Here is a 22,572-nt window from a genome sequence, read left to right as displayed (position 1 = left end):
TAAACACGAAATAATAAAACATGTAGGGATAAAGACAGAGACTACGCTTGAAATAACCATACTGTGTGTCTTCGTCACTACAAGTCTTGTTCTTCCGTGTTTTTTAGAGCGCAGCTCTTGGGCGCCCGTTTCCGGCTTGAGCGGCGTCGGCGTCGCCGTCATCGTCGCCGTTGGCGAAACCGCGCGGTGCATTGTGGGGAAATTTCCCCGCTAAATTTAACAGAAAAACCAATTGCTTTCAGGTATCAGTATTTTTACGCTGTCGCCCAAATGCATATGTCGTCCGCATATAAAAAAAAATTATTCTCGGCGTTTCCGATGGTAGGATGTTTGGGAGACCGGAGAGAACAACAATAAACAAAAGAGGTGAAAACACGGAACGCTGAAATAGACCGCGTGGAGAAGAATGGCTGGTACTGAGTGTTCCGTTGATTTTTTTTTTTGGAAAGACCGCTCTCTTTGGAAGTATGTTAGAAAGCGTTGCATATATCCAGTAATGCCGAAAGATGTATTTTCTCAGCACGACTGATAACATCACACTGTCGAAAGCCTCTGGAATATAAAAGACAACCAAAGTTTATCTTTTATTATGCCAGTTTTGTTCAATCGCACTAATTACGACTAAATACGTTGTCTGCCGTTGAAAGTCGAGCCCTAAATCCTGTCATTACATCGGGCAGTAGTAGTTTTGCTGCGAGCCAACACGAAAATCGTGCGTGGGTAATGCATTCCATCCGTTTCGCTACACAAGACGTGAGCGAAACTGATATGTTAGAGGACGGTGAATCTCTGGGCTTCCCTTGTTTGAATATGGGATCAGCCCATGCCGAACGCCACTCACAAGGTACGTTCCCTGATGACCAGATAGCCTGGTATTTGGACAAAAGCAGATTTAGACCTTCATCTTGAAAATTGCAAAGCTTTTGGTGGGTAATGCTATCAAAACCGGGGCAGCGCGTTTAATAGTGAAACAAACACCTGGAGTTTTTCGAGGTGGATGAAACGTCAAAAGGTGACGAACAAAAAGATATTATGCATGGATCTTGTCTTTGACTCAGCATCGAGGCGTAGTAATTGGCAAATTCATCCGCTACAACATGGAGATCTTTTCCTCGCTGAAGTGCAAGGAAAGCCTATCTTGTTAAATTGCAGTTTCAGTAGCGAATTTCCAGATATTTGCAGCTTTCGTTGGGACTGCCTCCTGCGAGCACAAAGATGCAGAAGGATCATGTCCGGTTTGGTATACTGTTCTGGGATGGGTATATGCACTGTTGATTTTCCCGCTGCATTTACAATGGCTTGACGCATGTCTTCCTTTACCGAATGAAGGCAGTTTCAGAAGGTATCCCAAATTATTACATGAGTTGTGAATTGGCGGAATGGTTGTTAGCTTCTTAGATCAAGGAAAATTTGGAATGCTCCTTTCCTATTTTGTCGGCTAACACATTCCACGTGACATCATATTCCATTGAATGGGCACGAATATTAATAGCGCTGGCAAAATTGGTCTTCCTATTTCCCCTTTCACGTCTGAGTTAAAAAGTGGTGGCGCCAGTGTGCAAATAGCCCCCAACGACTTCAAGTTCTGAGCTAGGCCGCGGGTGGCGCAGTATTGGCAAAGTAAAATATACACGCAATGTTCTGCAAATGGCCTTTTATAGCAGTGTCAGACTTAGTGCACTATTAATATAACTAGTTATGAGCAACAAATTTGAAGTATACGTGCACTTGTAGTATGCCGGGGTTACTTATGGCGAATTCGTCTGGTCAATCGCCGGCGAGTTGCTGCCGGTGGCACCGACGACCACAAACGCGCCAGCGGCGCACCAGATGACCCTCTCCTCCCGAACACAAAGCACCGGCAACTGGCATTCTTCTTTGCCTGTGTCATGCATGAGCTTTGTTAACTTCTTCCTCGATTATTTTACGGTACAATAAGCACGGTGTATGTGCCAACAATAAATATTCTGACTCCTTCAGATGTGTGTAAGCACAAGCGGCTTCACAAGAGTTTTTGAATTATTAAAATTACCGCCATCCGCACATCTTGGAGTATCTAAATTATAAAGTTAAAGGAAAGGCAGATTAATAAGTCGGTGTGGGGCTGTCCGCAAACGCGTCAAATTTCAATATATCAGTGTTTGGATTTCCGAGGAACCGTCGCCATTTTACAAAGGTCCCAAGGAGGCTTGCAAACGTCGCTTTTCATATTCTGTTTAATATTTTCACCTTTTTTTGGAATCCTCAGTTTTCTCAATGCGTCCACCCCCCTTAAAATCGTAATGCGTATTCGAGTATCGAACTGAATCGCAATCTATACAATTCTTTTTTCAGCGGTGTAATGATGTGTTGACACAGTTGTATAACAGAGTAATGTATAATACAGCCCGTGTCTCAGAGCAAACTGACCTTGCGAAGGCTGGACAAATTTTTACAAAAATGTTGGCTTTCTCTGAAACATAGATTATCTTTATCTTCGTTGTTTTCGCTGTCTTTTCTCGGAGCACAAATTGGTTTCTGTCTCGGTGGCTTCGTTTGTCACTCGAATCCGCTATTTGCTGCTTTCGGCAAGCATTGTTTCCCTTGGTTCCCTTTCCCCAATCGGATGTGACGATACTGGTTACAGTCTGGAAGAAAAGCTGCCCATCCTCTCGGAGCTCGGGCAAATATTTTGCCGATAAATTGCCAGCACACGCCTGGGACGCGCCACCCGAAAAGCTTGCACCCGTCAGCCTATGACCACGTGAACGCCCTTGGCGAAGATATGGCAAAATATTTTGCCGGGAAATGACCACCCCTGAGTATGTTGCCAAACAAGAAAAGGAGAATCGCTCACGTAGTTGCTGAACCTGACTAACGACGCCCGAGTTCTGTGGGGAACTGGATTTCGATTCTATTGAATTAACTCAATAGGAATGCCATTGAGACTGATCATAAGAAACTCAATATCGATTCTATTGACTTTACTCACTAGGAATGCAACTGAGTTTGATCATTAGAAACTCAATATCAATTCTATTGAATTTACTCAATAGGAATGCGATTGAGTTTGGTCATAAGAAACTCAATTTAGATTCTATTGAATTTACTCATTAGGAATGCAATTGAGACTGCTCATAAGAAACTCAATATCGATTCTATTGACTTTACTCACTAGGAATGCAATTGAGTTTGATCATTAGAAACTTCATATGAATTTTATTGAATTTACTCATTAAAATGCAAATGAGTTTGGTCATAAGAAACTCAATTTCGATTCTATTGAATTTACTCAATAGGAATGCGATTGAGTTTGGTCGTTTGTGGATTACTGCACCGAACGGTTATTGCTTGTACCAATGGTTTTCTATTATTCTATTAAGGGATAGAGTCCAGTGACGTCGAAACACTGTTTATCATTTATGAGACTTCCAAGGAGAAAATAGCAAACTAGGAACCTTAATAAATGCTGGGGTGGTCACCGGCCAAATGAATATCTTTCTTATGTAGGGTATATAAGGCGGGGGGGTAGTCAAGGGGAGTACGAATAGTGGCTTGTGAGCGCTTAGTTATGATGTTTGTGTTCGTTTTTATACAATTTTTACAATTATACAAAAAAACGCTCTCAACCAGTTGCAATTTTTTTTTAAACGCAGTTGTAATAAATTCTATTAAAACACGTTGCGAAAATTCAATGGAAACGCGATTGCAATATTTTTATTGAAGCTCAATAGCAAAAGTTATATTGAAACACTATTGCCAAAATTCAATTGAAATGCAATTGCTAATAGTTCAATTACGACTCGGTGGCCAATACCCTGGTACGGTTCAATAGGGACTCATTAGAAAAAGTCAATTGAGTTTCAATTGAGACCGAATGCGGTCTATTGAGTGAGTCCTTTACACTTTCAATTGAAACTCAGCTCATTTTTTTGTAAGGGTACGTTGTTAGACCAATTCATCGCTTACCTTTTACACCAGACACCACTGTAGTGATAATTAACTTGTCTTTATTCTCCTCGGCCCGAAGCCCATACATTTCACTGTCATCTTAACCGCGAATGGAGGTATTTGACGTTGTGGTGATTTCGGTGTCAACAAGGTGGGAGCAAGAAAATGAAGAAGAGAAAGAGACAAGAGCAAGCAGTTGGCACGAGAAAAAAAGACCGAGACGAGAGACGAAGACGAGGTACAAAAACGTTCTCGGGACGGACAAGGCAATCATCAAGCTCACGGGGGCGAAGGCTTGCAGCTATACGCAAGGTCTTCACCCCACGTCGAAGTCTTGCAGCTTTACGCAAGACCTCGTTCCGCCAAGACGGCACAACCAAACCCGGACTCCGCCGCTGCACCAGCAACGAGGAAATGAACTCTGATGAAGCTCGCCGCATCTGTGAACTGTAAGACTTCCATTAGTATATCGTTTCTTTTTTTTTTTCCCCTTTCCTTTTTGTACTTATGTCATTCGCGCTTATATCTTGTGCTTTTTGTTTTAATCATTGTATTACCTGTCGAAATCTAAAGTTTATTTTTCTTTCTATCAAACTGGTCTCGATATTCTTTCTCTTCGCGTCGCATACCTGCGAGAGTGAAATAGTCCACTACACTTCTGGCGTCCGCGACAGGACTGCTCTTAATTTCCACCTCAAAGAGCTCCACCTCGCTAGTGTCCGCGTCGGTTGAGAATGGATCTTGAGAAGTTAACGGTAATTGGTAAAGAATTGGGTTTCTCAGGGGCTTCGCTAAAGCAATGGATAGACGAAGAACGCGCACGCGAAAGAGAGGAGCGTCTAACAGAGCGAGAAAGGGCTCGAGAAGTAGAAGCTCAAACGAGTGCTCGTTTAGAAGCAGAACGCACTGTGCTAGAGCTAAAGTTGCGGTTACAAGAGCAGCAAGGAGGATCGATCACTCGGGTTCCAGATGCATCTGATCAGGGTACGTCTCCTAGTGTCGCGCAGGGGTATCGGAGTCCACATAAACTTATACCCCCCTTTAACGAAAGGAGTGATGAATTGGATGCATACATCCAACGTTTTGAGCGGGTGGCAACAAGTCAAGAATGGCCTCCGGAAAAATGGGCCTTGTCCTTGAGCCTATGTTTGAAAGGAGAAGCGTTAAGTGTAATAGGACGCATGGCTGCCGACGATGCCATGGACTATGCTAAACTGAAGCAGACTCTTCTCCAACGATTTCGCTATACTGAGGAAGGATATCGTGTCAAGTTCAGAGAGGCGAAACCAGAGAACTCCGAAACGGGAAGACAATTTTCTGGTCGTCTATTAGGTTATTTTGACCACTGGCAGGAGATGGCAAGGACGGAGCGCACTTATGACGCACTTCGGGACAAAATTGTCTGCGAAGAATTTCTGAACAAATGCCACGAGAAACTAGCAATTTTTATAAAGGAAAGGGGCTGCCAAGGGCTCGACAAGCTAGCAGAAACTGCAGACCACTACCTCGAGGCCCAGGGGTTGGTCAATCTCGGCAAAAAGAAAGAAGAGACTGACAAGCCGACAGGGCAAGTTAGGATGTCTGATCCTCAAGGTGCAAAGAGAAATCTGCAGTGCTTCCTTTGCAATAAACAAGGCCATCGGGCAGCAGACTGTTGGGCCAAATCAAGAGGACCCGATCAGAAGACGAATTTCTGCTGGAAATGTCGCAAAAACGGGCATAAAGCTGAGGCTTGTCCGAAGAAGACAGACGGTGGTGGACAGGCGTCATGTTCTCTGACACGTCGGAAAGATCGTAACGTCTACGGATCTGGAAGTCGTCCATCCGAACGCCTTGCTGGGAAAGCTGAAGAGGACAAAACGGGAACTGACGTTCAAGCAGACGGCATGCCCATGGCAACAGGACTACTCGAGGGTCATCAGGTCACCGTCCTGCGAGATTCTGGGTGTAACTCGGTCATAGTCAAGCGGTCCCTGGTTCCTGACGTCAAACTTACAGGACGAAACCGCGTTATCTTCCTGCTTGACCGGACAGAATTGTGTCTGCCTGAAGCGGTGGTTGACATTGATTCCCCCTATTACCAAGGCAAGGTGACAGCGACCTGTATGGAAAACCCTCTCTCTGATGTCGTTTTAGGAAACGTGGATGGTGTGCGGGATGCCTCCGATCCTAGCGTTATATGGAGTATTCAGCAAGACACGCCTCTTCAAGGAGGGGGGACAGCTCCAGTTATTGAGGCAAGCGACTGTGGCAGGCCAATAACTGAACCAGTTCTCATTGAGACGGGCCTTTCATCGGCTGCCACAGAGCCAAACGAGTCACAGGCCGGGGCCGCAGCTAAGCTGGCCTCCCGAAACTCTGGTCAATTACCTGTGGCGGTAGTGAATCCATTGGCCATCAACTCGACGGAGCTGAGCGCCAAGCAGAGAGAAGACAGTACTCTCCAAAGATGTTTTGAAGCGGTTGGGAACAAAGTTGCTACAAGATCAGCTGACATTGAGTTCACACTGATTAACGGAATTTTGTTTCGACGGTACAAATTGCCATCAAAGAAGGAGATGGAGCAGCTCGTGGTTCCAAGCGATCTCCGGGACTTCGTGCTGAAAATGGCACACGAGGGAATTCTCGCTGGACACCAGGGAATTAAACGCACGACAGATAGAATCCTCGAGGAGTTCTACTGGCCAGGCGTTCAAGGAGACGTTACTCGATTTGTAAAGTCGTGCGACACCTGCCAGAGAACTGTCCCAAAGCACCTAGTAGGCCGCGTACCTTTGGGCAACATGCCAGTCATCGAAACACCATTCCAGCGGGTCGCCATCGACATTGTGGGACCCCTATCTCCAACATCTGAGAAGGGAAACCGCTATGTACTCACCATGGTTGACTTCGCGACGCGCTACCCTGATGCGGTTGCGTTGCCAAGCATTGAAACGGAGAAAGTCGCCGAGGCTTTACTAGAGATGTTTTCACGTGTGGGATTTCCCAGAGAAGTCATTAGCGATCGCGGCAGATCGTTCATGTCTGGGCTCATGAGGGAGTTCAGCCGGTTGCTTTCGCTTAAACATATGCCAACCACGCCGTACCATCCTATGGCAAACGGCCTTGTGGAACGTTTTAACGGCACGCTGAAACAAATGATCCGACGAATGTGTCAGGAAAGCCCCAAGAGCTGGGACAGATACTTGGCACCACTGTTATTTGCATATCGCGAAGTGCCACAAACCTCCCTCGGGTTCGCACCTTTTGACCTACTGTACGGTAGATACGTCCGAGGACCCATGGCCATATTAAAAGAGTTCTGGTCAGGGGAGAGTATCGACGACGAGACAAAGACTTCGTACGGCTACATGGTCGAGCTTCGGAAGCGCTTAGACGACACGTGCCGGATAGCCCAAGAGCAGCTCAAGAAAGCGAAGATGACACAGAAAACCTATTATGACAAGAAGACAAGGAGGCGCCAGCTTACTGTTGGAGACAGGGTCCTGCTCCTTTTGTCATCTGACACCAACAAGCTGATCCTGACCTGGAAAGGCCCCTTCACTGTCTTAGAGAGACGAAATGACGTTGACTACGTCATCGACCTTGGAACAAGAACCAGCTTGTTCCACATCAACATGCTGAAAAAGTACGAAGAGAGGACAAACGTTGATCAGACACCTCAACGAGCTTCGGTCGCATTCCATGATGGGAATGTTGAGGAAGAAGACCTCCCGTGTGCAACACTGCAACAAAACGAAACTTATCGAGACGTGAAAATATCAAGGGAGCTGACTGCCGATCAACGAGCACAAGTTTCCAGACTCCTGACAACGTACCAGGAAAGTCTGTCAGATGTCCCAGGGAGGACTCACCTGTTAGAGTGCAAGTTGAAAGTCACGACCGACACTCCTATTCAAGTCCATCAGTACCCCATACCATTCTCCATCCAAGAAGCGGTACAGGAGGAAGTAAAAGAAATGCTACAACGGGGCATCATTGAGCCCTCCGAGTCCCCCTATCAAGCACCCATCGTGATGGTGAAGAAAAAAGACGGGACAATGCGACTCTGCATTGACTTCAGACAACTTAACAAGGTCCTGATTCCCGACAGTGAACCTATCCCAAGAGTGGACATGATGTTTGCAAAGTTGGGAAAAAGCCGGTACTTCTCGAAGTTTGACTTCTCTAAAGGATACTGGCAGGTTCCGATGCACGAAGATTCAAAGCACATGACAGCTTTTTCTTCCACGTCTGGATTTTATCAGTTTCGATTTATGCCCTTTGGCATCAAAACAGCACCAGCTGTATTCACCCGGCTTATGAGAAAAGTGGTCGAGGGGGTCTCGAACATCTACCACTACTTTGATGATGTCCTCATCGCCACGGAGTGCTGGGAGGAGCATTTATCGACTCTGGAGTTGTTCTTCCAGCGCGTGAAGCAGGCGGGTTTAACGATCCGTCCCACAAAGAGCGAAATTGGTTTCGCATCTGTCAAATTTCTTGGCCACATCGTTGGGCATGGTCTCCTGCGCCCTCAAGTCGAGACCCTGGAGAAAGTTCAAGCTACCAATCGACCCGAAACAAAAAAGGAAGTGCGATCTTTCCTTGGCCTTACGGGCTACTATAGGGATTTCGTACCCCAGTACTCTGAAATCTCTCACCCACTTACGGAGTTGACACGTAAAAGAGCACCAAACAAGGTGCATTGGGGGAAGAGCGAACAGGCGTCTTTTGACAAACTAAAGGGACTACTGTCCAGCCAGCCCATCTTAAAAGCCCCAGAATTATCAGAACCTTTCGTGTTGCGCACCGATGCTTCGTCGAGAAGTATTGGAGCCGTACTCATGCAGCGCCATAATGATGTGCTTCACCCCGTATCGTACGCAAGTCGTCGACTGCTGCCACGTGAAGCTGCCTACTCGACAGTGGAACGAGAAGCACTAGCCATTACTTGGGCGGTTAAGAAGTTTCACGTGTTCTTATTTGGACGACCATTCATTCTGCAAAGTGATCATCAGCCACTCGTTTACATCAATTCTGCAAAGCATGTAAACAGTCGCGTATTACGTTGGAGCCTAATGCTGATGGAATATGACTATACTGTTGAGTACATTAAGGGTAGTAACAACGTGGGCGCTGATTACATGAGCCGCATTTCTGTTGCCGAATAAGATTTTTTTTTTTTTGTAAAGGAACAATATCACGAATTTACTGAATTTTTGGAATTGTATGTGTGCCCGGCGGTGCTTATTAAGTGACTTTTGTAAATGTATGTACTTTTGTGTCTGCCAAAAGTGATGTGTTTTTCAATGTGCATTGTGTTGTGATAGACTGCGAACAATAAGACTTCAACGTGCTAGAAGTTGTTTCAGCTGAACAACATTCTCAAGTGGGGGGTGATTGTGGTGATTTCGGTGTCAACAAGGTGGGAGCAAGAAAATGAAGAAGAGAAAGAGACAAGAGCAAGCAGTTGGCACGAGAAAAAAAGACCGAGACGAGAGACGAAGACGAGGTACAAAAACGTTCTCGGGACGGACAAGGCAATCATCAAGCTCACGGGGGCGAAGGCTTGCAGCTATACGCAAGGTCTTCACCCCACGTCGAAGTCTTGCAGCTTTACGCAAGACCTCGTTCCGCCAAGACGGCACAACCAAACCCGGACTCCGCCGCTGCACCAGCAACGAGGAAATGAACTCTGATGAAGCTCGCCGCATCTGTGAACTGTAAGACTTCCATTAGTATATCGTTTCTTTTTTTTTTTCCCCTTTCCTTTTTGTACTTATGTCATTCGCGCTTATATCTTGTGCTTTTTGTTTTAATCATTGTATTACCTGTCGAAATCTAAAGTTTATTTTTCTTTCTATCAAACTGGTCTCGATATCCTTTCTCTTCGCGTCGCATACCTGCGAGAGTGAAATAGTCCACTACAGACGTCATTTTTGTTGCGTGTGCTCGCGCACACCGGTGGCTGCTGGCTCGTGGAAAGAACGTGCGCCACTTATTATGGACACTAAATTTCTTAGTTCAATAACCCTTTAAGGTAATATGAGAACTAAATTTTTATCGAGAAACAAAATAAAAACACAATGAATAATGACTCTACCATGGAGCCTGCCCACATTTGACGGAGTTCTGCCAAATTGCACCGAACCGCTGACCACTAGCGTCATGCTCCAGGAAACTCGACAACTCGGCATGCAAACTGTTAGTGTAGGACTTAATACGAAAAATAACTTTCGTGGTATGGCCAAGGTACAGAAAAAAACGTAAAACACTCTAGACGTTTTGCGGAATTACACGAGATAGAGAAACGGCATTATTACGAAATGGGATGATGTCCCTTACTGAAAACAGTAATGAAATTGGAAGGTTAAAGCCTCTCAATACTGAAAAAAAGAGCCATTGATTGTTCCTCCGGCACACGCTCACCCTCTAAAAAAAATCATCCCCTCCTCTTCAGAGTCCCCCTCGCCCTATACCACTGATTGGTCGAGCGCCCATCCGGTTTCGGGTCGCCACTCCCTTCCACCATTTCTGCCTTCCCGTGTCGCGGCCTTGCTTTTTCCGGCGGCAAGCCCATTCGCTTTTCCTCACATAAGTTGAAACGTGGTGGCGCCAGTGTGCAAACAGCTCTCAATCACTTACGGTTCCCAACGAGATGGAGGGTTGCGCAGTATTTGACAGAATAAATCTATGCGCTATTTTTGAAAATGGCCTCTTATGCCACTCTTACATATGATTCACTTTAATGGGGAAAGAATGATGCCTAAAAATTTAGAAAATATACCGGGACAATGAGTTTATTTTGTCATTGAGTTTGTTGCCAAACAAAAAAAAAATCGCTCAGCCTTTCGACTCTCATGAAGAAGGAAGACCACGGAGGTGCACTCGACACACAGTGTGCTTCTTCTTCGTCGCCGTCTGTCTTTCGCGCTGTTTCCTACGATGAATCCCCAGCAACGCGCCCAACTATCCATTCTTCTATTATAGCTGCAAAGGTTATCGCCATCTACGAGCGACGGCGGAAACCATATTGGTGGTATGCTTGCCGCCGTCGCTTATAGATGGCGGTAGCTGTCCAGGTAGGTTTGTGTCGACAAACACGGACACAATCCTGGAGAGCCTAGTCCTTAACAGCTCCGCTGTAAAAGGGCCAAATACTTATAAATGCTACGTTCCCGGCCGCCGGTCGAAGCTTTTTTAATCTGTAGAGCTTATTTCGCGTGATTTGCTTTTAGAAACGAGATCCAACTGCGGCTATGAAGTGGCGTTACTAAATCAGTTGCCCATGTTTAAAGACGCTCATTCGCGTTTTCCATCTCATCGTCTCTTGGGCGTTTAACGGCAGAAACAAAATGAAACAAGCAGTGATGATATTTGCTGTCGACTATTTTGGAAACGATCGAATCGGCGACACCGAAACTACTGGGTGTACTTTGCACCGTTCGCAGCGCAAGATTGCGGCTTCGCGTTCTATAACAGAAACATGTGCTATTTCGCGCTTGTCGCCTTCTCTGCTGAAAACGAAATGTGATAAGGACAATCTGTCCCAAAGTTCAATTTAATAATACGAATGTTTTTAAAGCGGAAGTTTGCATTAAATTTTTAATCGAATGATCGGAGCAGACGGACTGCCGAGGCCTCTCCGAAACTCGCATACCTACTCCAGACGTGAAGCAATAACAAGCATACCCAATCGCACAGATTTCATGGACAACGGCAAATCATATCCTAGCGAAAAAACAAAACAAAAGAAAAGATATCCGAGTCAAAATCTTGTAGAAAAGACTGATTTGCGGCGCTCGGAGCAAGAAAAAATAAAAGAGGGAGAGACACGCGGAGCAGATGAAATGGCGAGACATTCACGAGGACAAGAAGGCGAGTGGCTACTTTCAGTATAGAGGGGCTTTAGGGCCTGCTGTAAAACATTTACATCGGCGTTATCTGACGCAAGCTGCAGTAACTTTGACAGAGGCTGCGGTGTTCGCGCTCTCACTCATGCCCACGTAAATACCTTTATCGCTTTTCTTTGTGTGCCTTTGCATATTTTTTGGTTTATTTCCTGTTTTGCGACTGCTAATCTACAGGATAATGTAAAGAAGAATTTAGACTGTTGTTAATTGTGTGTCATAACTTACTTATATCCTGTTTATGGTGCGTGTTTGTGTGTGTTCATATGTCTTAAGGACCGGTCGCACGAATGTCGCTTACCTTAACCCAAATCGGCTCTTTTCTAAGCCGGCTTAGCTACCTAAACCTAAATTGTCTAAGCACGGGTCTAAAGGAGCGATGCAACAATTTTTGTACTTTGCGCAAATACCGCTTAAAACGGATCCCTAACGTTAATGACCTATGAAACACGCGTTCGTTCTTCACCCCACGCAATAGAAGTCCCAGAAAAAAATTTAAGAAAAGCGAGCAGCGTTTACCCCCTCAACTCGCAGCCAGAACAAGCGGCCCCGTGATCTGAAGCCGATTATATGCCGCCAGTGTTGATCATAGCCACGCGCTGGGGTTGGCAAAGCACATGACACGCGCTGAGTTCCAGACATTGTTATGGCTCGGCTGTTGTCGCCGTTGCAGCGATTGGACACGGGTCACTACCCGAATGCTTCTCGAGCTAGCAATTATCACGAGCCCAAGTCGAGTGCCCACGCAATGCTCGGGTCCAATCTATGAACCGCATTCAAATATCGTCACTTGGGTGTACTGCGATTCCCACGTTACGTCATCAAATTTTGCAAAGGAGAGATTGAAGGAAAATGATCGGTTTTGACCTTGAAATTACACCGCAACAAAGAAGTTCCTTAGCCAGTGGCGTTGCGTGTGGGTATCCTTGAGTCCCAGGTGTGCCAGTAAGCTCGTGTAGAGTGAAAAACATTCCAATTGAATATCGTTGCACCGGTCCTTTAAATTCCGACTGTTCCAGCATTAGGGACCTTTAGAAAACCGTTGCCGCACTACCGTTACCATACTAGCCTTACCGTGGGTCCAACTGCGCACGCGCAAATCGTACCGACGTCCCGTGTCTGAAACGCTGTACCGTGGTCGCCTTACCGTGATAACGCAGCCCTGCGCTGAACATGGCGGCGTCTACGCCCTGCCACTCCGGGCATCGACGGCACACTTACGGTTTCAGAATGCTGGAGGGGTCATCTAAAACAATTGTAGTAGAAAATATTGCTGGAGGAGCCATACTTAGTGGTGAGAGCCACTTTTGTAACGATTCCGGCAATTCGCAGAACTCTTTTCATTATTTTCTTCGCGCAATATAAAAAATCAAAAATGCCTCCGATGGCATTGCGGCTTCCTCGGCCACTCTGTTCTGTTTAAAGCATTTTACAGTCAGGGCCTTTGTCACGCGCTTGTCTTTCGCCGCGCTTTGGCTGCGTGTAGCTGCCTGACCACTGTTCTGCTTTTAAGAAAAGAAAGCTCGCGCTGGAATCGGAGCTTCGATTTCGCTCTTCGCCTGTCCCCGCGACTATTGAGCAGGAGGTCGAATTCTAGGCGGCGCTTTATCGAGCTTGCTGTCCCTACAGCCCGGTGAGTGAGTGAAAACACGTTTATTGTCCCTGGAGAATGAAGGAGTCAAATTATTGGCAAGTTTAGAGAGAGTTGCTTAGGCGGTACATTGGCGATTTACATAACTCAGGTACGGCTGTGGTTTCGCCGTGGGGGAATGACCCCTTTATATGTGCATGTCCAGCCCGGTCTCGCTCGGGTAACTGATCAGGCCATGCAAGACCGTGACGTTTACTAACATAGCGTAACAAAGAAATTGAACCCCGCCTAGCAAGGGTCTGAGCATGAGCGCTTCGCTCTGACCAGTGTTTTGGTCGCACGAGGGGCGGCTTTCGAATCGCCATCTTCGAGTTCTCGGATAAAAAACACGAAAATGCGGTTCTCTGTCCCCACTTGTGAAGCGTATTGCTATACTTCGTTTCAACTTATGCTGTACCGCAGCGAAGGCTACAAGCGCGAGCTCATAGCGTTGGCAGCTGCTCTCAAGTCACGAGAGCTTGTGCCGCCGAGATGTGCCCTAGAGCAAAGAGCTCGCGCTTGTAGCCTTCCCTGCGGTACATCATAAGGTGAAACAGAGTATAGAGGAGTGACTGTTCGATCTATTTCTCAATACTCTGTTCACGCTTAAGCTGAGACTAGAGCCAAGGCTACAAGCGTGAGCTAGCCCGCGCATCTGGCTTTGAGACGTGCATTTCTAGGGCGTGTGGTTGTTCTGCGGAAGAACGTTTCAATTTCAAAAAGCATCGTTCCACTAAGATTGCCTTACTTGAAGAAAAGGAATTTGCTTTACGCAATCTAGAGGATAGAAAACTACTTTTGGGAGTTTTTATTGACTTTACGAAAGCTTTTGATTATTTGAACCACATGCTCTTATTAGAACAACTTGAATGTTATGGAGTACGCGGGGAAGCCCTTCTTTTATTGCAGTCATATCTCAAAAATTGTTTGCAATATATGTGCTGTAATAATTTTTCATTCAGTATAAACCCCATAGTCTCTAGAGTACCACAAGGAAATATCTTAGGAGCTTGTCTCTTTGACGTATATGTAAATGATATTGTGAATACTGACCAAATAACCAAATTGATAATATATGCTGATGACACAACACTTCCGTATGCTACGGACGAACCTGGGAAGCGCGTTTCAAAAGTGAACAAATTGTTAGGCCAGATATTGGTATGGAAACAAAGGAACGCTTTAAAAATAAATACAAGTAAATCTAAAGCCGTACTATATCGACCTAAGCATAAAATTCTCCCTCCAATAAACATCATTACTTTAAACTCGGTGAATCTCGAATTAACTGATAATTTCCAAACATTTGGGGTAGTTTTTTTCTCAGAGTATTCCATATCACATATGGAATATTTAAATAGAAAATTTGTCAAGACCTGTGGGAATTTTACGTCGGCATCGGTATATACTTAATACATCTTTTAAAATATTATTATGCAGATTATCATTTTATTCCCATTTAAATTATTATTCGTTGGTTTGGGGCACTACCATTGCAACAAATCTTGAGAAAGTGCACCTGCTTCAAAAAATAATGTTGCGAGTAATTAGAGACGAGAGATCTTTCGCACACGGAAAGCTGTCTAAAACGTATAATATACTCAGTATTCACAATTTTTATAACTATAGACTATCCGCAGAACTTAGAACAGAATTTCTTTATAACACTTCGTCGCTGGTAGAATTGTCTGGCCTAAAACAACAGATCATACCATACCGAATTCGTAATCCTGACTACAGGCACATACCAAGGTGTCGGCTAAACACTGCAAAAGAAATATTGGCATACCGAATCCCAAAGTTTTTAAATGTACTGCATTCGGAAGGTGTTTCTTATAGATAGATTAGCTCTGGGTAAAATCCGCTCTGTCATGCACGGTTTTGCATCTATCATTTGATGTGATAATCTTTTTTTTTCAGTTTGGAACGAATGTTTTGAGTTGATTGACGGATGTCTGCTAATATGGTGCTCAGTGGCTTTTTCTCTTTTTTTTTCGCGTTTTTTTTTATTTCATTGCGATTATGTACGATTTTGTTTCGATCTTGATTTTCCGAATCTGTTGCAGAATGTATTGGTACCAAGAACTTCTCAAGCCGCGTACCGTGGCTTTTTTTCTTTGCTCCACCATTACCTGTAGTGGAAAATAAACTATTAGTATTATGATAAAGCAGTGACCTCGAGCTCTCGTGCTTCTGGCCTTGGCTGCAGTATCAACTGAAGGGTGAACGGAGTGTATACTCTTTCAGGCAGCTGTTCCTGGGCGCCTTCATAACCAATCTTCAGGTTTTGTGTCCTTTTCCGTTCTCTCCACTTCATCACTACCACAGCAGGACACGATATTGCCACTTTAGGTGCTACCGCCTTCTCCTCCCCAACATAGGTCTTTTTCGATGCTCGTCAACGCCCACTTCAATGGCTCGGCATCTCGGTACAGTGTACTAGAATTAGGGATGTCGCGAACCACCCTAGGTTCGATTTCGAAAGGTTTCGATATTTGCGAAGCGAACTGAGGTTCGATTTCGAACAATTTCGATATTTTCGTACCGACCGAGGTTCGATTTCGAACAATTCGCAACTTTTGACCACAGCGAAGTTTCGAATTCGAAAATTTCGAAGCTTTAACGGTTTCTAAAATTTCGAATTCAAATATATCGAATATTTTTTTACTTCAGGTTCGATAAATTCGAAGATTTCAAAATTCTTTGGAAAAAAAATTTGAAAACTTCGAACGCTTCGAATTTTTATAGACATGAAGTTCGAACAGTTCGCAGATTTTGAATTTCTTTCTGCATAAAGTTCGAAAAGTTCGAAGGTTTCAATTCCCTTTAAACGCTAAATTAAAGAAAAAAAAAAAAAAAAAAAAAACAACCTTTGAAGATTTTGAATTCCTTTCTAGTCCAAGTTTTCAAAGTTCGAAGTCCGGTTTTCAAGTTCCTAAACAGCTTCAGTTTCAAATAACGTTTTCACGACTCACTGGTTTTCACAAAATCAAGTTTAGAAAAGTTGGGGTGTCATATCTAGACTCTGCGAAGTCGGTCAGGCAATTAAATGAGACGACGAGGGTCCCGGACGTGCTAGAATATTTGCCAGTGCAGAATTGTGACCGCCAGCCCCGGTGGGGGGGGGGGGGGGGGGGGGGGGGAGGGTCTTTAACCTGCATCACGCAGTAGTGATTGCACGAACACACTGTTTTACGAGACTCATCCAGTTAGAAACGGCCAGGGGCGAGCAGGAGGTTGAGGCTCTTAAAAACCTTGAAGCGACCTGGCAAACTAGCTCGCCACCCCTTGCATGCTGGTAGTAATCCGATCTGGTGAAGTTTATAATTGTCCTGGAGGTTTATTTTCTGGGACGGAGGATTCGCCTCGCAAAAAGCACAAAAGCCGACACAACTCGGGGTCGAGGAGCGTTCTACCATACAAGTGGCGTCGGAAGAGGAAAAACGGGGGGAAAGAGGGTAGCGGGGGGGGGGGGGGGGGGGGGGGGGGGAGGGGGGGCTTCAGCCTCCTTCACGGGGAAAGAGGGCGTGGTCGAGCTTATTTTAATCTGAAATTATTTATGCATATGTATAGCTACTGTAGCTCTTCACTCTATAAAAGGTTGCGTAGATGGTCATTGTAGTGGTTCGGAAGTTCAAAGCTGTCTTTTCGACCTAAACACCTGTGCCGATAGTAAGAAAAAAAAAAAAAGAATAAATGCGGGAATAAAAAGCAGGAGAAAAAAAAAACTATCAAGAATTCGTCGGAAGTGTTCTATTTGTGCATATTCAGAGGTTCAGAACTTCGAAACAAGTATCTTTTACCAAAATGTGTACAGGCTAAAAGAAACACGTCCCAGGAACGTGAAGCGAAAAAAAAAAAGAAGTTTTCTTTTAATGACGTGCTGAACTTGAACACTATTAGAAATCTTCTCCCATGAGTTAATTTATTCCTTAACGTGAAAAAACAATAAATATATTATTTTGTGTTCTGCAGATGGCAATAATGTGTACTGTCTGTGGTGTTAATTTAAATGCGATACCTCAAACAACTTAGACGAAAATAAATATCAAGTTTAGGTCATAATTGCATGCAGATACATGTTTGGACATTTCTTCGAAACTCACGTTGAATAACAATAATCACATCTTAAGACGGCACTTACCTAGGCTATACATAGATCATTCTTAAAAAAGTATAACATATCTACCATAAATAGCTCCGGCTGCAGCGTGTTTCAAATCTGGCACAAACGATAATCGTCAAAAACCAGTCGTCCTTCCTCGCCCCTTCGAGGATCTATGTCTTTAAACCTAAGCATGCCAGAACATTGAAATAAACGACATAGTCTTTCGTAAGGAACGCAGCACCGCGTGTAAAAGTTCGAGAAAAAAAAATTACGAATGTGCCCCACTTCTTGAAATCAAACAAAACCGTCCACCGGCCTTTCGAAGTTCGACGAACGTCGAACTTTTACCCTAAAAGATCGAAGTCGTCGAACTTCTGACTTTTCAGAATTCGAACGTTCGAAACTTTTCGATTTCTCTTGATAAATAAGTTCGAAAGTTCGAAATTCATCGAATTTTTTGGTCAGTCAAGTTCGAAAGTTCGACAAGCATCGAACCTTGCAGCGCAATAAGTTCGAAAGTTCGAAAAATATCGATTTTTTAACGTAATAAGTTCGACGGTTCGAAAAGCGTCAAACTTCTTAGCTTAACAAGTTCGAAAATTCGACCTCCGTCGAATTGTACGATATAGACAATTCGAAAAATCGAAATCTTTCGAACCTTTCGACCGCTTGATTCGATCATCGAAACTTCGTTTCGAAAAAAGTTCGCGGCATCCCTAACTAGAATACGGGGTAGTGCCGGTACCGGAGCGGCTCGCGTGAGGCGTATAGTGTAGATCGCGATAAGTGGCACCAAAGGCGCATCGGCGGATCAGAGCCGTATATGTAGAGAGCTTGGCCATTCGTTTGGAAGTATAGGAGACAAACGAGGAGGCGCCATTGGCTGAAAGCGGGCTGAGCGTGTTCCAGGGCGTCTTCAGAATTGCGAATGTGACCAACCAGAAGCCGGAAATAGTACCCTGGCGGTGGCCGCGAGAAACAAACCTGATAACTGCATTAGAGTAACCCTCGATGACTGAAAATATGGTACACGTGATGTTTCAATCACGCTCATCCAAAATGATGGTGGAGGTGTGCGACTAGCGGAACAATCGACAGAATCCGTATGTCAAGCGCCGAGGGCCGGGAATCTGCCGTCCGAGCAGTCATACTCTGTCCGCGCAAAACAGAGTTGAGCAGCGCATTCGTTTCTTACATCTTTCTGCATGATCATGATCAAAACAACACGTGCACCCTATTTTCAACCACAAAGAGTTACTACACTTCCCTTCACGAACATAGACCTTTGATCAGAGCTGTTTCTCGCTACCACCGCTAGGGGATTCTTCTAAGCTTCTGGTTGGACAAGAGAGCATGCCAAGCCCTCTTTCCGAGTCTGGTGCACGTCCTGGCTCTGCCCGCGCCTCCCATTGACCAAACTCTCTACATATACGGCTTTGCGGCGGATTGGTCAGCTTGGTGGTGGTTGTGCGCGTGCACCGCGTGCACAAGCACGTGCGGCGCAGGTGCGAACTGCTGCGACTTTCTGATTCCCTGTCGACTACAGCGCCGCGATTGGTGTCTACACGCGCAGCCTCACAAATTCCGATTGCCGAGTCGCGCCTGGCCAAACACTATTGGCAAAGTGCGCGACCGAAAGCGTTGCTGTGGTCGGCCTTCTACTATTGGCCGAACGCTGACTATGACGCCGGAAAGGGGATTTATCATCGACGGAAATAAGAGGAATGAAAGAACTTTAATGTTGATGGTGTTGGCAGTGTTCCTTTGAGAGCGCAATGATTTCAAGCTTCGACTATGCTCATTACAAACGCCATCGCACTTGTTGTTTGCAAGGTGATGACGTCACAAGGGGCAACCGTAGGAGGGCGCCACCAAAACATCTGACCGCTAATTGGCGACGTGCGCGACCGAAAGCGTCGCTTTGATCGGCCTTCCGCGATTGGCCGAATGCTGACTATGACGTTAGCAAAGGAATTCTCATCAGCGGAAATACGAGCAATGTAAGAAATTCATTTTTGACGGTGTTGGCAGTGTCGCTTTGAGAGCGCAATAATTTCAAACTTCCACCATGCTTATTACGAACACCTTTGAACTTGTTGTTCGCAAGGTAATGACGTCACAAGAGGGAGCCATAAGAGGGCGTCAATAAAACATCTCGCCGCTGGTCACTCGTATTCTAGTGGACTGTAATCTCGGTAAGATAAGAGAAGGTCGGCAATGACGGCTCAATGTTCCGCTTATTTAAAGCGTTGATATGGTGTTTGTATTGTGCGCCATAAAGCGAGCAAGGCTCGTTATCAGAACAGTCATTAAACGCCTATAAACAAGACAAAACACTTTTATATTTAATCTGCTTTAATACTTAGAGTGATGGCATAGCAACAGGGATCAAGATACCCGTGTTGAGTTGCGTTGGAACTAACCGCCGTAAGTGTCCTCAAACTACACACAAACAAGTCTAGAAGCCTGTTGGGATAAGCGAGATGCGGAGAGCCTCGATGCCCCTGGCACCCTCACATTATTGTCATCTAGTTTGAAGGAAAACAACAAAAACAAATACAAATAAACTGTATATCTTACCAAATAAACCTGCGCGTACTATTGCAAAATGTTTCATATTATGATCATGCAGAACACCTGTTCTCATTGTTTAATATAAATCCAATTTCAAATATTTGCAGGTTTCGATTTCTTGTGGCGTAGAGGTATTCTACGCAGTTTAAAAATAAAGTATTTGAGGAATTACGTTAGCTTGTACCTTTCACTTCCTCATTAACTCGCCCCCCCCCCCCCCCTAAAGAAAAGAGGTTCTTTTAACCATCTCAAACATTATACTATAACAACACACTAAATTGCCAATTGAACACGTTATTAAGTAAAATATTTTTAAAGGGTGTTGATATTCATGCAATGACGCTGACAGAGATACGAACGTTATTTGAGAGTTTTTTTTAGGCACAGTTACGTCGTACGGATTACTGTACCATTGTATACTACTATAAATTAATTCATTTCACTTTTCTCATCATATTGGATGATCTGTGTTCTGCTAATATAGAATAGTGTCCTTTTCTGGAAATGTACCTTTTTTGTTAGATTTCTGAAGTTGTTTCGTAATCGCTTGCTGTAAGGGGCCAGGACTAGGGTTCTAAAGTTACTTCAAAATGTACCTAAGATACAGTAACAGTTATAGTAAAGTTACTTGAAAAATATACCTAGGTACTCGCTTACAAATGTACCTAGGTAAAGGAACAGTCACTTCACACATGCTTTATTTATTTAATTTTTCACAAATATGTCAGAATATATTGGAAGTAAAACTTTTGTACAAAGGTACCTCACCGCAGACTAATTAAAACATTAATAGACCTCGGAGTTCCCTTTTCTTTGGCTAGGTGGATCAATGCATATCTTTCAAACCGTCAACAATTTGTGGATATAAATGGTACTTACTCAGGACTGTTAGATGTTCATTCTGGGGTGCCCCAAGGTTCTGTCTTAGGGCCCCTACTTTTTTTAACTTACGTTAACAGCTTGTTCCCATCCACTGAAGATGTGCCAATTAAGCTAAGAATGTTTGCCGACGACTGCGTTATTTACAGTCCCGTTGTTGAAATGCAAGACCAGATAAAAGTGAGTGATGCGCTGGCTAACATTGCGTCTTGGTGTCGTGAAAATAACATGAAGATTAATATTATCAAAACTCAGTACATGCATATTACAACAAAAAGAACTGTCTGAAACTTTAGCTATGAGGTTGCTGGCGTAGTATTGACTCAAGTAGACAGTTACAAATATTTGGGAGTGAGTTTGTCTTGTGACCTCGGGTGGAAAAAGCGTGTGGAGTATGTTAAAAAGCGGGCAACTAACAAATTGTGGTACCTGAAGAGAACGCTGGGTAAAACTCCCCCTTCCGTTAAAATTCTTGCGTATAAGACAATTATTAGACCTGTGTTAGAATACGCGTCTGCAGTGTGGAGCCCATGGCAAAGCTCTCTGGTCAAAGAACTCGAAGATATTCAATCGCTAGCAGTGCGTATAGTTTCTTGAGATTTCAGACGAACTACGTCTGTGACCGAACTTAAAAGGAGAGCCAATATAAGCCCTCTGTTAAACAGAAGAGAGAGCCAACGGTTGAAGCTGTTCTTTCAGATTTTCAAGAACCGTATAAAAATTGATGGCTTCGTTTACTTAAAACCAAAAAAGTTTTTACTCGGAACGCTTGCATCACTCAAAGACCGTAGCCCCTATTAAGGCTCGAATAAATAGCTATAAACAATATTTTTTTGTGCATACAATTGGTTTGTGGAACAGCCTTCTCGGTGATGTTGTCGATATTGATTCACTTTGTTCTTTCTAAAAAGCCGTAGATATTATTTTTCAGTGCTAAGATTGCTTTTATTGCTCTTATGAAATTATTTTTACTGTCTTTATTTTTATTACTGCTGTTACATTTACTGCTATACTGTTATTGTTAGTACTAGTATTACATTTGGTTACTGTATTACTGTTGATATTGTTTCTCTTCTTTCGAATAAGTCGTAGATATTATTTTTCGGTGCTAAGATTGCTTTTTGTTTAGAACTGTTGTGTTTATAATTTGCATGTGTGACACTGTATCACCCCACTCCTGCTTTGGCCCTATATTGGGCTGGCAGTATTGATAAATAAATAAATAAAAATAAATAAATAAGGATACACACAAAAACGAGTTCACTAGATGTGCTTAATACGTGTTAATGCGAGAAATAAGGTAAACCGCATTCACATAAACAAACCAGGACACGTTGTTTTGTTGACTTAAGTGCTCTTTTTGACTTTCAAAATCAGGACCTCCTTGAAGTGTTTATCTGACATGTTCGATCGCAATTTAGGAGATGGGAGGAGAATGCGCCAGGGTTTCCCAGAAACAGGGGCTTTGACAGAAACTTTGCACACCTTTCAAGTTATCTCTTCCTTTGTAAAGCTGTCGAAGGAGCTTCAAACACGGAATGAAGTCGATTTCGATTTGA

At 44.2% G+C, this 22,572-nt stretch overlaps 1 protein-coding gene across 1 annotated transcript; it reads left to right on the top strand.

The window, feature by feature from the left end:
• The first annotated feature begins 4,664 nt into the window (after positions 1-4,664).
• Positions 4,665-20,336, top strand: LOC115309545. Its single transcript, XM_040206510.3, has 2 exons — positions 4,665-7,755; positions 20,242-20,336. Exons 1-2 carry the CDS (start codon positions 4,665-4,667, stop codon positions 20,334-20,336), a joined length of 3,186 nt encoding a protein of 1,061 aa, XP_040062444.1.
• Positions 20,337-22,572: the final 2,236 nt, after the last annotated feature.

Source organism: Ixodes scapularis, unplaced genomic scaffold, assembly GCF_016920785.2.
Source record: "Ixodes scapularis isolate PalLabHiFi unplaced genomic scaffold, ASM1692078v2 ptg001583l_1__unscaffolded, whole genome shotgun sequence".
NCBI classification, from domain to species: Eukaryota; Metazoa; Arthropoda; class Arachnida; order Ixodida; family Ixodidae; genus Ixodes; species Ixodes scapularis.
The sequence above is the reverse complement of the archived record's forward strand: the minus strand, read 5'-3'. Positions and strand labels throughout refer to the sequence as shown.

Excerpts from the sequence above, each read along its gene's own strand:
- LOC115309545 (XM_040206510.3), top strand. The coding sequence starts at position 4,665 with ATGGATCTTGAGAAGTTAACGGTAATTGGTAAAGAATTGGGTTTCTCA. Across the intron at positions 7,756-20,241 it reads CCTGACAACGTACCAGGAAA|GTTTCGATTTCTTGTGGCGT; the intron begins GTCTGTCAGATG and ends AAATATTTGCAG.